The following is a 15,569-nucleotide window of genomic DNA, read 5'->3' on the forward strand; positions in this document are numbered from 1 at the left end:
CCAGGAGATGAAAGGCATTTTCAGTGAATGGAGCTGTTTTAACAGATTGTAGTAAAGAAAGATAGTTAGAGGGGAATAATTCCTTAGGGTCTGCAGTTACATTAATACCTAAAAAAGGAATTTCTTTTGAAGCCCACTTAAAAGGAGTGGTGTCTTTCAAGTGCTGCACTATATTTCCAGGGCAGGATACATTAAGAGCCATAGACTTGGAATAATTAATCTTAAAATTGGATATAAAGCCAAAATCTTCAAAAATAGTAAGCAGTTTAGGGAAGGAAACCTTAGGGTTTGAGGTTATCACCAGTAGATCATCCGCAAAAGCTGCTGTAATATGTTCATGAGAGCCAATGGTGACACCCTCAATCCCAGGTGATTGACGAATTTTACTGAGCAGGGTCTCCATCACCAAAATAAAGAGGGTTGGGGAAAGTGGGCACCCTTGACGCGTACCGTTAGAAATGTCAAATGTTGGGGATAAGGTCCCATTGACTTTGACTCTGGCAGAGGGGGCTAGATATAATGAGAAAATAGCAGAGATAAATTGCTCTGGTATACCAAACCGTGATAATGTCCTGGACATGAAAGGCCAACTCACCCTGTCAAATGCTTTTTCTGCGTCAGTGCTTAGTAACGCCACAGGTAGCCCCTTAGTTCGTGCCCAGGACATTAAGTGCAGTAGACGTATGGTATTCTCATTGCCCCGTCTGCCAGGGACAAAGCCAACTTGCTCACCGTATATTATGTCAGGAAGCAGTAGCTGAAGGCGCTGGGCCAAAATCTTTGCCCACCACTTGACATCTACATTCAATAAAGAAATGGGCCGGTAGCTGCCACACTCAAGAGGGTCTTTATTCTCTTTATGTAGGATAGTTACATGGGCCATCAGGGATTGTGGAGGCAAGGAACCTCCATTCAATAAATAATTGCAAAGGGACTTGAAATGCGGGAGCAGGATATCTTTAAAAGTTTTGTAGTATGAAATATTCAGGCCATCAGGGCTGGGGCTCTTTCCAGAAGGGATGGAGGATAGAACTTTTAATATCTCTTCATCAGTAATTGGAGAAGTAAGCTGGGAGGCCTGTGAGGAGCTTATGGAGGGGAGATTGAGTGTTTTAAGGAATTGATCTGTCGCATTAGTTATGGACTCTGGGGTAGCATTGTTCAGAGAAGGTAAATTATACAGATTAGAATAAAAGGCGCAAAACGCCTTTGCTATCTCAGGTGTGGTCTTGTGCTCATTACCCGCCGCGTCCCTAATAGCCGGGATAAAGGAATTTGTTGTTGTTGTTTACAGAGTGCCGTCATCAGCTTATTTCCCTGATCACCATGAGCATAGGACTTGAACTTAGACCGAAACAGTAATTTGGCCGAAGTAGCGTTCAAAAGGTTTTTTAGGTCGTTCCTGGCTATATATAATTCTTCTGCTACCCGGGAAGCTTGGGACTGTTTGTGGGTAAGTTCAAGAGCCGTGATACGGGATAGTAACAGGTTCTGAGCTTGAACGCTTTTTCTTTACATAAGAGCCCAGGGCGATCAATTCACCTCTGATCACGGCCTTATGTGTCTCCCAAATAATGGGGATAGGTGGGGGGGATGAACCAGATGTGTTAATCTTTTTTTTTAAATCAGATAATTTTTTATTTGCAGTTTTTCAATACAGTACAATAGGTGCCAACACACCCAAACCCCCCCCCCCCCCCTCCCTTCCCACCCCCCCCAACATTCCCCTTCAAGGCAAGAGCAGTACACCACGTTTCGTTATCCTGAAAAGCTCAGTTCAGTGTGTAGATTAATCCATGACAGAAAGCATAAAACATGGCAATACGGCTTTGTAGATGTGCATAAACTCCTGGGCAATCATGTACCCAATCATACAAAGAATTTAACATACATTTGGCCCCTTGCAAACATTAATCTCAGACACTTCTTAGACTAGCGTTTCATCCATACCTTCCCAAACCCATTCCCTATTCACCTCTCCACTCCCAAGCCCACAGATGTGTTAATCTTAAAAAATTCAGACAGTGAGGCTGATAGTTTGGATATATTGTCAGGGTCCTGGATTAGGGTCTCATTCAGTCGCCATGTCCAATCCCTCTTTGGGAGGCCGGTCAGCGAGAGGGTCAGGAAGACTGGGGCGTGGTCTGAAAGTACAATGCTCCCTATTTTAGCACTAGAAACCAAAGGGGCGTGGGCACCTGAAAGGAAGAGATAGTCAATCCTGTGGTAAGAATCCTTTGCATGAGAATAAAATGAATAGTCCCTTCCAGAAGGATTCAATGTACGCCACATATCTAATACCCCCAATCTTTTCAAAGAAACCTTAAGGCGTCTCAAAAGCCTGTGGGTAATAGATGACCTGCCTGATGAGGAATCCAAAGAAGGTTCTAAGGCTACATTAAAATCCCCGCCAAGCAGAAGCAATCCCTCCGTAAAGGAGCCCAATTGTCTAAGGGTCTGAACGAGCCACGGGATCTGTCCCCTATTGGGGGCGTAGACATTCGCCAGTGTGACAGAGGTATCAGCAATGAGGCCTTTTACAAACAGAAAGCGCCCCTCGGAGTCTGCAGAGGTCGCCTTCTGAGTAAATGGAATGCTTTTATGTATCGCAATGCTGACCCCTCTGCTGGCTGACGAATGAGTGCTATGGTACCATTGGGAGAATTTTGCGGATGGTAATTTTGGTATCTTCCCCGCTTTGAAATGTGTTTCCTGAAAATAAGCTATCGAAGCTTTATCTTTTTGCAAGAGTGACAATACCTGAGATCTCTTACATGGCTCGTTCAGACCCCGGACATTCAGTGATGATACAACAAGGGAAGTCATGGCGATCTATCAGAAAAGGAAGAGCAGAGCATTAACCCTTGAAGGCATGTATTCTCAATACTTAAAACAAATCCTGACTGAGCAAGGAAGGAGGACAAAAGGGAAAGAAAAACCAGACATAGAAGGTGGGAAGACATTTGGACAGCAATATAAAAGAAAAACATACGCCACAAATATTTTAGTGCGCATTGGAAAAGTCCCATGGAACACCTGACACGTAGTGGATCCTTTCGCATCACGGCGACAAGCCGGGATCCATCAGGGGGGGCTCCCATAGGACAGCTGAGAGCCACTGAAAGGCTTTCAGAGGGGGGTCGGCCATCATATGGTAAAGAACCGGAGTGCCCCAAGTCTTGACCAATTGGGGTGAGGTAACTATGCGGGTGGTAGGATCTATTCCAGGACAACCCCAAGGTGATTTGCAAGTGCTAAAGATCACTTTTACAGCGTCAGCGTCCTCTGTAGTGAATAAGAACCCCAAAAACTGCAAGGGGTGAGAAAAAATAAACTCAGAACATAGGTATCTCCTTCTGCTATTCAGATTGAACTTGGAGAAGCAGGGGCACAACCCTGCAATATAAGGCACAAACTCAACTACTGTGCAGGACAAGGGAGAGAGTCCTTAAAGAGACAGCAGAAAATGGTGAAACAGCAACCTCAGGTAATCCGCCGATCTCTCTTGGCCCTTCCAGCTTTCCCAGGGGACACTTCCGTCCAGGCATCCATTTTCGGCGGAGTGGGCAAAGGGTCGCCCTGATCCGCGGGCATCCAGGACAGGATCTCTATGGGAGCCAGTCCCAGCGGGCCCCAGATAGATTGCAGGTCGGCCGGCTTGCGTACAGTGAGCTGTTTGCCATTTTTCATTATGGCCAGGCCGAAGGGGTACAGCCACTTAAACTGAGTGGCTGATGCTCTCAAAGCGTCCAGCAACGGCCGGAGGATGCGCCGCTTTCCCAGCGTTGTAGGCGCCAGGTCCTGGAAGAACATAAGGGGGGCATCTTCATACCTCAGATTTTCGGCCTCTCTGCTGCATCTCAAGATGTCGGCCGTGTCAATAAAGCTGAGAAGGCCGCAGATCACGTCGCGCGGCGGCTCCGTGGGTTTAGGCCTTGGGCGCAGTGCTCGGTGGATGCGCTCCACCACTATGGTCGCTGCTCTGTCTGGGCCTAGCAGCTGCGTGAAGATTTCAGCCGCCACCTTGCGGAGGGCCTCTGCTGCAATGGACTCAGGCAGGCCTCTAATTCGTAGGTTCTTGCGCCGGCTCCGATTTTCTTGGTCTTCTATACGGAGGTCGGCCTCATTAATTAAATCTTGATGCCACTGTAGGGCTTGACAGGTCTTGCCTTCATGGTGAAAGATGGCGTCCTGGGCATTTTCGAGCGCCATTACTCTGTGGCCGAGGCCACGGAGATCTTCTTTTATGTCTCCTAAATCCCTTTTCAGAGGGGCTAAAGCGGCGTCCAGAAGCTCTTTGAGCACTTCTTTAGAAAGATGTGAGCGCCGCCGTGGGAGTCGGCACTCCGAGGCCTCCGATGCACTGCCCGCTTCAGACGGCTCCTCTGCGTCTGAGGGCTGAGGCGCTCGCGGCGCCATCTTAGGAGTATCACTAGTGTGCTGCTTCGCCTGCTTTTTAAGATATTTCTCCATGTCCGGCTGTTTGGAGCGAGCAGGAGTCGATTCCAGGTGATCCCTGCTATGATCCTTGCCAAGTTTCCCCATTAGGTGTGCAGTATTATAGCTTCTTAAGGGGTTTATGCACCGGTGTGTGAGAGGAGCTCAGGAAGCTGCTGCCATTCAGCTTCACAGCCAGGCTCCGCCAGTAGTTATATTCTTGTACATAGGAGCAGTATTATAGTAGTTATATTCTTGTACACAGGAGGCAGTATTATAGTAGTTATATTCTTGTACATAGGAGCAGTATTATAGTAGTTATATTCTTGTACATAGGAGCAGTATTATAGTAGTTATATTCTTGTACACAGGAGCAGTATTATAGTAGTTATAGTCTTGTACATAGGAGGCAGTATTATAGTAGTTATATTCTTGTACATAGGAGCAGTATTATAGTAGTTATATTCTTGTACATAGGAGGCAGTATTATAGTAGTTATATTCTTGTACATAGGAGGCAGTATTATAGTAGTTATATTCTTGTACATAGGAGCAGTATTATAGTAGTTATATTCTTGTACATAGGAGGCAGTATTATAGTAGTTATATTCTTGTACATAGGAGCAGTATTATAGTAGTTATATTCTTGTACATAGGAAGCAGTATTATAGTAGTTATATTCTTGTACATAGGAGCAGTATTATAGTAGTTATATTCTTGTACATAGGAGCAGCATTATAGTAGTTATATTCTTGTACATAGGAGCAGCATTATAGTAGTTATATTCTTGTACATAGGAGCAGTATTATAGTAGTTATATTCTTGTACATAGGAGCAGTATTATAGTAGTTATATTCTTGTACATAGGAGCAGTATTATAGTAGTTATATTCTTGTACATAGGAGCAGTATTATAGTAGGTATATTCTTTTACATAGGAGGCAGTATTATAGTAGTTATATTCTTGTACATAGGAGCAGTATTATAGTAGTTATATTCTTGTACATAGGAGCAGTATTATAGTAGGTATATTCTTTTACATAGGAGGCAGTATTATAGTAGTTATATTCTTGTACATAGGAGCAGTATTATAGTAGTTATATTCTTGTACATAGGAGGCAGTATTATAGTAGTTAGATTCTTGTACATAGGAGCAGTATTATAGTAGTTATATTCTTGTACATAGGAGGCAGTATTATAGTAGTTATATTCTTGTACACAGGAGCAGTATTATAGTAGTTATATTATGTTACATTTGCTAAGTTGTGGCTACTCTTTGCTCGGTGACTTAACCAGGCTGATTGTTTCCCATTTAGGTTATATTGGGGTTGTGAACAGAAGTCAGAAGGACATAGATGGTAAAAAAGATATCCGGGCAGCTCTGGCAGCAGAAAGGAAGTTTTTCCTGTCTCATCCTGGGTATCGGCACATAGCTGACAAAATGGGAACGCCTCATTTACAGAAGACCTTAAATCAGGTAGACCTTTTCTCGATGTGATGTGGAGCGTATACAAGCCTTTGTAGCAGTTTTTCAGGGGATGGGCTCCAATGTACATCTTGTAGTCATTGCTTTCACATTGTTCCTGATGATCAACATATCAAGGGTGTAATTAAAGGGGTTGTCCTAACTTGTCCTCTCCTTCCCATATGTCTTCTGAGTCTATTCTGTTGTCTCGATTTAGAAACTGCTGCAACTGGCTTGATGCTCATATAGTACATGATAATATATAATAAGAAAAGCTCTAGCCAGCAAACTACTGGAGCCCAGCCTGTCAGTTACCAACTGATAGAAAAGACAATTAAAATAATTTAGGCTGTCTCACAGTATTTTTGCACACATCTATTTATGTCAACCTATCAGCATAATTGTATAGACATAAATAGTGCGGAGCTCACGCACACACCTATACGGCTGGAGTACTCAAAAATGTATATGACCTTTGGCCAAAAACTCTTTATATTTTAAGCAATATAGCGGCCAAGAGAATAGATCAGGATCGCACAGGTGGAAAAACAATGTGGAACAACCCGATCCGGAATCCACACCATGTTTTATACTAAACCTAAAATGATATATAAAGACACAACCAACATGTCCACATTCAGCATTTCACAGCTACTGAGGAAGGAACATAGTTCCGAAACGCGTCTAGTGTAAGCTAGACCTGGCTATAGATGTGTTTTTTCAACTACATTTGAAAAAGGACTTCATCAAGAACAACGGGCTATATACCTACAAAAGGAACAAGCCAAACAGCTATTTGAGCTAAGCTATCGGCAAATCGGACTAATCTATGCTCATATGTCCAACCAAGGCAACCAACTTTGCAATTAAAATCGGACCACACACTGTAACAACTCTGCTATACCAGCTTCCACTACGCCATCGATCAGAGGCTAGCTTCCGGGAGGTCACGTGGGACGCTGTGTGGAGAGAGGTCGGAGCCCATTTCGCAAAGATAGCCAGTGGAGTAACATCAGGTGAAGGCGGTGAGATTAACACCAGCGGGCGACATCTGAATAGAGCATGACTCACACCAACAGCTGCTAAAAGGACGTTCCTAGAACCATTGGGTTCCAACAATTGGTAAAACAGTACATAGTACTAAACTTTTTACATATTTGAAGTCTGCAAAAACACAAATATTAGCCAAAGGTCATATACATTTTGGAGTACTCCAGTCGTATAGGTGTGTGCGTGAGCTCCGCACTATTTATGTCTATACTATATGTCTTCGGAAGATAAGATATGGAGTAAGAACCGTCTCGGACCATTCACCCGTACTAATTGAGGTGCGCACTGGGGAGAATAAGGATGGTGGGGGGTTGGGATTCAAGTTGAATCCATACTGGCTCACTATTCTGGACAATCCACAGCCCATCAGGATACTGATATCCTCCTTTTTGGAGGTGAATTTACCCTCTGCTAACATTAATATAGTGTGGGACTCCATGAAAGCATACCTGAGGGGGGTTTTTATAAGTGAGATCTCGGCAGTAAAGAGAACATTTAGGAAAAAAGAGGAGGAACTGGTCAAGACTGTCGCACTTACAACTGAGCGATTTATCAGTCAACCCACTGAGCACAACAGGGAAGAGCTTCAGAAGGCCAGTTGTTCTCTGGAGAAATATGTAACTGAGAAAGCAAACCATAGAGTATTTTTTAAGGGGATTAAATATTTTTCAGAGTCTGGACGCCCTGGTAAGCTCTTAGCCAGAATTATTACACAACAAGATAAGAAAAAACAATCTATTACTTTGATTCGCAACACAGAGGGGGTAATTATAACAGATTTAGAAGGAATGAGAGATACTTTTTTACAATACTTTACTCAGATATATAGATCCTCACCTGGTTTGTCATCCGAACTGGCGATGCGGTTCTTGGAGAAAATTCCTCTCTCTACTTTAAATAAAGCTCAAATAGAATGTCTGGAAGAGGAGTTGTCTCTCTCGGAGCTGCAGGAGGCCCTGGGGTCTATCTCTGGGAACTCATCGCCAGGACTGGATGGCCTTCCATATGAGGTTTATCGCAAGTACAGTGAGGTGACTCTCCCTCAGATGCTAGAGGTTTTTACTCAGGCATTAAAGGGAGGGGGACTACCATGCTCTATGATGGAGGCTCTCATTGTTTTAATCCCAAAAAAGGATAAGGACCCGGCAGAATTGAGCTCCTACAGGCCAATCTCCTTATTAAATACTGATGTTAAGTTACTATCAAAAGTTTTGGCTAGGAGGCTTTCGCGAGTAATATCTACTATCATTCATCCAGATCAAAATGGCTTTATGCCAAAAAGAGGCACCCAGCATAATCTCCATAGGCTATTTATGAATATTCAGTCCCCGGAGTGTGGCACTCGCTCCATCCTGTCGCTGGACGCTACTAAAGCCTTCGACAGGGTGGAGTGGACTTTCCTCTGGGAGGTGATGAAAAAAATGGGCTTTGGCCCAAGATTTATGGCGATGGTTCAGCTATTATATAACTCTCCAATAGCTAGGATTAGGATCAATGATATGACGACAGAGAGCTTCGCTCTAGAAAGAGGTACCCGTCAAGGCTGTCCCCTCTCCCCCCTTTTATTTAACATTTACATCGAACCCCTAGCGGCTAGTATAAGGCAGGATCCGAAGGTGGTCGGCTTCGGTATAATGGGGAAGCACGATCGGGTATCCCTCTATGCAGACGATATTCTGCTCTTTATTCACCAAACAGATACCACTCTCCCTCGTATAATGGACCTGGTTGGTCTCTTTTCTGATCCATCTGGTCTGGAGATCAACTGGGACAAGACCGTTCTTCTCCCTATAGACGAGTTGCGGGGCGAATGGGATAACCAGTTAACGATCTCGGACTCAATAAAGTACCTGGGGATAATAGTTTCTGCTAAACCACAGGAATATTTACAACTCAATTTGATCCCTTTGCTGATAAAACTGAGGGCTAAAATTAAGATATGGCAAAAAATTCTGTTTGCAAGAGCGGACAGAATTTCCTTAATAAAAATGGTAGTGCTTCCCCAGGTTCTTTACGTCCTGCGTAACTCACCTGTTTGGATTGCAGATAAATACTTTAGATTGATAGAGCGGATGCTTAACGACTTAGTATGGGGGAGGAAGCGCGTGAGACTGAAGGCACTTTATTTTTCTATGCCCTATAATCGGGGAGGTCTTAACCTCCCCTATTTTAAGGGCTACTTTGTGGCTTCCCAACTCTGCCTTTTCAATGATTGGGAAAATAGCCATTTTTGCAGCAGAGTGGTGAAGGACTCAGGTTTTTCGGATTTTTTTACCGTATTGGAATCTGACTACTTATTAAACATACTGGGTGGTTATACACTTTTCTGCAGAATGGCTACAAAGACTTGGGCGGCCATAAGGAGTTGGTGCGGAGTCAAGGCATCACTCGTTTGTACCCCATTGTGGCATAATTCAAAGCTTATGAACCTGAGAGATCTGAGCTGTAGCCAGTACTGGAGGACCAAAAATATTCAGTATTTACATCAAGTGGTTAGTGATGGACAAATCCTGCCCCTTAAGGAACTAAAGCAAAGGGCAAATTTAGATGAGGCGGCTTGGTATGCATACTTTCAATTGAGGTCAGCACTCTCTAGCACTACGAATAGTCACGTCTTTATTATAGACACTCCTGAATTTTTACACGATTTAATTTGTAAGAAAACTGTCACGAGAATTAAAATATCACATTGTTATAGTCACTTAATGAAGAATTTTTTTTTAGATGTTCTCTCTCCAGGACAGAAATCCTGGTCTTCTTTGCTCTCAGAGGTGGGCCCTCCAAATTGGGAGAATATAGGGGAAAGTTTAAAGTTGGTTTCACATAATTTTAATCACACGGTTGTACAATTTAATATTATGCATAAAATCTATGTGACACCTGTATGGTTATATAGGAGGGGACTTAGAGCCTCCTCTGACTGCCCACGCTGTGGTGACTCCGAGGCAGATCACTTACATCTGTTTTGGGACTGCCCAATGGTGAGCAGCTATTGGAGACAGGTCCAATCCAATCTGGCTCGTAAACTCGGTATTGTGGTTCCTTTGTCTCCCAGGATATGGGTCCTGGGAGACCTATCGGAGGTGGATTACCAGCCTATAAAACGCTGTTTGTTGATCAAGGTGATGTTTTTGGCTAGGCTTCTCATCTCCAGATCATGGTTTTGCTCTTCTACTCCAGACTGCAGTAATTGGCTGGGTCTGGTTGAGAAAGTGAGAAACTATGAGAGGATTCTGTACAAACAAAGAGGATCCTGCGCAAAGTGGAGTCAGCTGTGGGAAGATTGGGACACGGATAATTAATTGGGAACTATTATTTTTTTTTTTTTTTTTTTTTTTTTTTTCCCTGCAAGGTGGGGGGTCTGGGGGGCGGGATGGGGAAGATCTCATTAGTCCGGTCTTTTCTACTTGTCTGTATCGGCAAAGAATGTGCAGTTGTTCTGGAGTATTGCAGAAGCCGTAGAGATGCTGGGGGATGGCAGGTCCCTCAGGCATTAAATGATGGATGCTGGGGGATTCTGGCCTCTCCCCCAGAAGGTGGGATCTCCATTTGATTTTCAATACTCATATGGTTATGGGCATTTGTCTTTATGTAATTATTGCCGAGTATGCTCAGGGTTGGAATAGACGGACTTGTGGATTTTATAGTACTACAAATGTTGTATTGATCTGTATTTTTTTGTATTATAATTAATAAAATATTTAAAGTAAAAAGAGAGAAAAAAAAAAAAAAAAAAAAAAAAAAAGGACTTCATCAAGAACAACAGGCTATATACCTACAAAAGGAACAAACCAAACAGCTATTTGAGCTAAGCTATCGGCAAATCGGACTAATCTATGCTCATATGTCCAACCAAGGCAACCAACTTTGCAATTAAAATCGGACCACACACTGTAACAACTCTGCTATACCAGCTTCCACTACGCCATCGATCAGAGGCTAGCTTCCGGGAGGTCACGTGGGACGCTGTGTGGAGAGAGGTCGGAGCCCATTTCGCAAAGATAGCCAGTGGAGTAACATCAGGTGAAGGCGGTGAGATTAACACCAGCGGGCGACATCTGAATAGAGCATGACTCACACCAACAGCTGCTAAAAGGACGTTCCTAGAACCATTGGGTTCCAACAATTGGTAAAACAGTACATAGTACTAAACTTTTTACATATTTGAAGTCTGCAAAAACACAAATATTAGCCAAAGGTCATATACATTTTGGAGTACTCCAGTCGTATAGGTGTGTGCGTGAGCTCCGCACTATTTATGTCTATACAATTATGCTATTATGTTGACATTAAAGGGAACCTGTCACCGGGATTTTGTGTATAGAGCTGAGGACTTGGGTTGCTAGATGGCCGCTAGCACATCCGCAATATCCAGTCCCCATAGCTCTGTGTGCTTTTATTGTGTAAAAAAAATTATTTGATACATATGCAAATTACCCTGAGATGAGTCCTGTACCTGACTCATCTCACATACAGGACTCATCTCAGGTTCATTAGCATATGTATCAAATCGTTTTCTTTACACAATAAAAGCACACAGAGCTATGGGGACTGGGTATTGCGGATGTGCTAGCGGCCATCTAGCAACCCATGTCCTCAGCTCTATACCTAAAATCCCGGTGACAGGTTCCATTTAATGTAAGTGTATTTTAATGAGGAATAAATAGATGTGTGCAAAAATACTGTGAGACAGCCTAAATTATTTCAATCATATAGTACATGGTTGACCAGATGTTTCTATGGGTGGTCTCTTAATTCTCCTGTAGCAACCATTGCAATATCTTTCAGATTTGGGGCCAAGGGATTGTTGGCTTTCTTATTTGCACCTAAAAAGGACATTTTTGGGACGGGGGTTGGAGGGGACCTCTCTTAGGCCTGTGACTGCTATGATAACCCATCAACACCCTCAGGTTACATTGTGTAGTGTTGATGGCTGACAGGGGGTGTCTTGGTGAATTGTGACCACCGTGAGTGTTAAACCACCAGGTCCAGGGTTTCCTTCAATCACAGCTAGCTTCTGCATGGATCTCGTGGGCACAGCTTCTGTACCTTCAGCGCGGGCGGACTGGGAACTTAAAGTGGCCCTGGGAAAAAAATGAAAGGTGAAGGGGGACAATAAAAGTTTGTCAGGGCCAGCAATACTATAGTGCCGTACAAAATACCGCCCCAGCAAAACCAAGTGCCACAATGCAGCATAAAATACTGCCATATCTCAATACTGAGGACGGTGATACAGTTGAATTCAGGAGGCCATGTGCATAAGTACCCGATGCTCCTAACATTAATACTGAGAGTTTCAGATTGCAATGTACCTGTCCAGCAGCTGTAAGGAGGGCTCAGGGGCCCCAATGGGCATCGACCCACCAGGAAATTTCCTTGTAGGGCAAGGGTCAGCAACCTTCGGCAGTCCAGCTGTTGTGAAACTACAATTCCCAGCATTCTCCATTCATTCCTATGATATTTCTTAAAAGAGCAGAGCAAGTATGCATGCTGGGAGTTGTAGTTTTCCAACAGCTGGAGTGCCGGAGGTTGCCTACCCCTTCTGTAGGGTCTATGGCCAGTCCGCCCCTGACCTGCAGCATCGCTGTGAGTTATCATTACATCCTATTTCCCCTTTCTTTCATTACCAGCAACTCACCAACCACATCCGGGAGACTCTGCCTGCCCTGAGGAGCAAACTGCAGAGTCAGATGCTTTCCCTGGAGAAGGAGGTAGAGGAGTATAAAAACTTCCGCCCAGATGATCCCACTAGGAAGACGAAAGCTCTCCTTCAGTAAGTTACAGGTCCTCCCGTCTGTAGGTGGCAGCACTTCTGTGATGAGATGTCCTAGAAATAAAATATAACCCCTTGCTGCCTGGAAAGTAAAGTTCACGTCAGTTGCTTGGTAAATGAGAGGATATCTGTCTCTGATGCTTTTGCAGTGCAGCGCAATGAAAAGTGAATGCAGTGTATTTACAGAAAGATCTACAGCCTGTGTTATAGTCGGGGATGAGCGAGTCGACTTCGGATGAAACATCCAAAGTCAATTTGCATAAAACTTTGTTCCAATGCTGTACGGAGCGAGCACTCCTTACAGTATTAAAATGTATTGGCTCCGATGAGCCAAAGTTTTTTAGTTTGCGATACTTTGCATAATAACTTCATAAATCGATTTATACTGTAAAAAAACATTTCCCAAACTCGGGTTCTTTTCCAAGGAACCACTTGGAATTGAACTCGAGTTCAAGAAATGTTTTTTTTTGCAGTATAAATCGATTGATGAAGAACAAGCAGTCCCACCACATTATAGGGGCTAAGCTTGTTTCCAGTGACACATGTCAGTAATGAGTGCAGCTCTGGATTACACACTGGCTTTCTGTATGTTAATGGTGCCGAGTGTCTGACATACCCTTAAAGGGGTCGTATGGGAATGAATGACTTTGTAGCGATACAGACAGCCCGCTTCTGCCTTTCAAAGAATCATACATTCCTGCTCCCCGCCGCTCCAGTCCTGTGGGCTGGCTCCCCCATGTCCATCTTCCTGTCCGCCGCTTGTTTTCTTGTGGATGTGTCGGCCCCGAAGCCAGTCATTGATGGCAGTGGAGCAGGTGACCGTGGTCGGGCTAAAGTAAACAAGTGACGGACCTGAAAATGGGCACAAAGGAACCAGGTATGTATGATACTGCCCATATGGGAGGCAGGCGTCAGTGAAAAGTCATTTATCCCCAGACAACCCTTTTGAGGTCCTCCTTCCTCCTTCAGGATGGTGCAGCAGCTTGGAGTGGATTTTGAGAAGAGAATTGAAGGATCGGGCGACCAGGTGGACACGCTGGAGCTCTCTGGAGGTGCCAGGATTAACCGCATTTTCCATGAACGTTTTCCCTTTGAGCTTGTGAAGGTAGTGCCAGCCTCAGATATCAGTGCCGAGGCTTTCAGATGCATTTATGTCTCGTCTATGCCGGATGCAGAAAGCTTCCCCGTATAATGAGCTCTGCATCGTTCTATTATACTTTTCTGTTTGAATTATTTGCGTTTCAGCTCTACTTGCTCTTAGTTAGTGGATTATAATGATATATTTTTTTTACATTCTCCATATCACCCGTGGGGTCACTGCAGGAGATCTGCCACCGATTACTGCTTGGGGGATGGGGGCCTTCTGCATTTAAAGGGCTAGTCCAGGATTTCACTATTGGTTGAGGCGCTCATAAATGGGACCACAAGCTGGACGACATACAGTGAAACATTGCACAAGCGCTGTGACCCCTTCAAACAACTGACCGGCAGGGTGCCAGGAGTCGGACCCTCGCTGACTTGATAATGATGGCCTATCCTGAGGATAGATCATCACTATCCTAACACCACACAACCCCCTTTTAATGGGTCTTACTCCCAAAATCTACTCGGGTAACCAGTTTCAATGTTTTATAAGAAAAGTGGGACGCAAAGCTCTGAAATATCAAAAGTGGTGTGTTTGTGAAGAGTTAATTTCTATACATTTACAATTGAGGAGGAGTTGGGCCAAAAAAAGACATCCCGAAATATAGTAACTAAATAGTCAATTGTGAGATAAGTTAAGGAGCAGGTGGCTTATTTAATTTCCATCTGATGAGCATGTGCGACTGCCGTCCAAACATCTGAAATCGATTAATAGGCCTTATTCAAGAGCACCCTGTTAGTGACAGCCAGACATCTACAAGAGAGGACAGGAGCAGTAGGGTTGCCGCAGCTCTTCCTCCTCTTCCATTGCTCCCAGGGATCACCTGATCACTGTGTGACAGGTCACATGACCACACTGCTGGGTCTAACTAGACCCTTCACAACATTGACACTTGTCGGGGCCGTTTTCACCTGTAAATGGAACTGCCATAACTGTCCCAATTACAGGGGAAAACTGACGAGGGGTTGTGCCCGTAATATAAATGTATCCCGCCCAACAGATATCACCGTTGTATCGCTTTCCCTGAATACCACCATTTATCAAAACTGCCTTATTCCAAAATGATCTTCCAACCACATTGTGTCCTGTAGCAAATCAGTTTAGATTCCAGTTGCCGTTGGTTACGTCCTGTAGTGGTCTCTTGTAATACAGGACGCACATGCTCACAGCGCTTCTTCTCCTTCCCTTCAATAACCGCTCCTCCATGTGCAGTGTTGTCAGTTGTGGATGGACGGACAGTAGACGGACAGACAGATAAACATAGGGGAGTATTTCGCTCTGACAAATGATGGGCGTTCAAGTTGCTCCTCTTGTAAATCCAGTTACACAGGGCATTTTGAATATGTGAAGGTAGAAAATTAACTGGTTAGTGTCACATGTCCTGCTGATGTCACAACACATCTCACTGCCCAGGGGCAGCAGTCACACGACAAACCAGGAAGTAGGAGGATTCAAGCATGGGGGGTAAGAGAAAACGGCAAATCGGGTAAATCTGAATCGAAATAGAAAAAAAACAATCCAAAGAAGAGTGGCAGCTAGAGTACTTGACGGAAACAAACTGGTAGTGAAAGGTAGTGTATGGCACAACCCCTTTAAAGAAAAACATTTATAGAACAATTTTCTGGTCTTTTGGTGGACATTTCATAAAAAAATAACAGTAAAACAAAAATCCTCATAAATAAGTGACCGCCAGTTGTGTGCA

At 44.0% G+C, this 15,569-nt stretch overlaps 1 protein-coding gene across 8 annotated transcripts in view; it reads left to right on the forward strand.

Annotated features, from left to right (window-relative positions):
* DNM2 (dynamin 2) overlaps positions 1–15,569 on the forward strand; it is a 71,337-nt gene that overhangs the window by 16,422 nt on the left and 39,346 nt on the right. For all 8 annotated transcript variants that reach the window (XM_044278816.1, XM_044278818.1, XM_044278819.1 and 5 more), the window contains exons 6-8: positions 5,752–5,912; positions 12,581–12,723; positions 13,693–13,828. In XM_044278816.1, coding sequence (XP_044134751.1) covers positions 5,752–5,912; positions 12,581–12,723; positions 13,693–13,828 — 440 coding nt within the window. The remainder of the gene's footprint in view (positions 1–5,751; positions 5,913–12,580; positions 12,724–13,692; positions 13,829–15,569) is intronic.

Source organism: Bufo gargarizans, chromosome 2 (genome assembly GCF_014858855.1).
Source record: "Bufo gargarizans isolate SCDJY-AF-19 chromosome 2, ASM1485885v1, whole genome shotgun sequence".
Classification (NCBI taxonomy): Eukaryota; Metazoa; Chordata; class Amphibia; order Anura; family Bufonidae; genus Bufo; species Bufo gargarizans.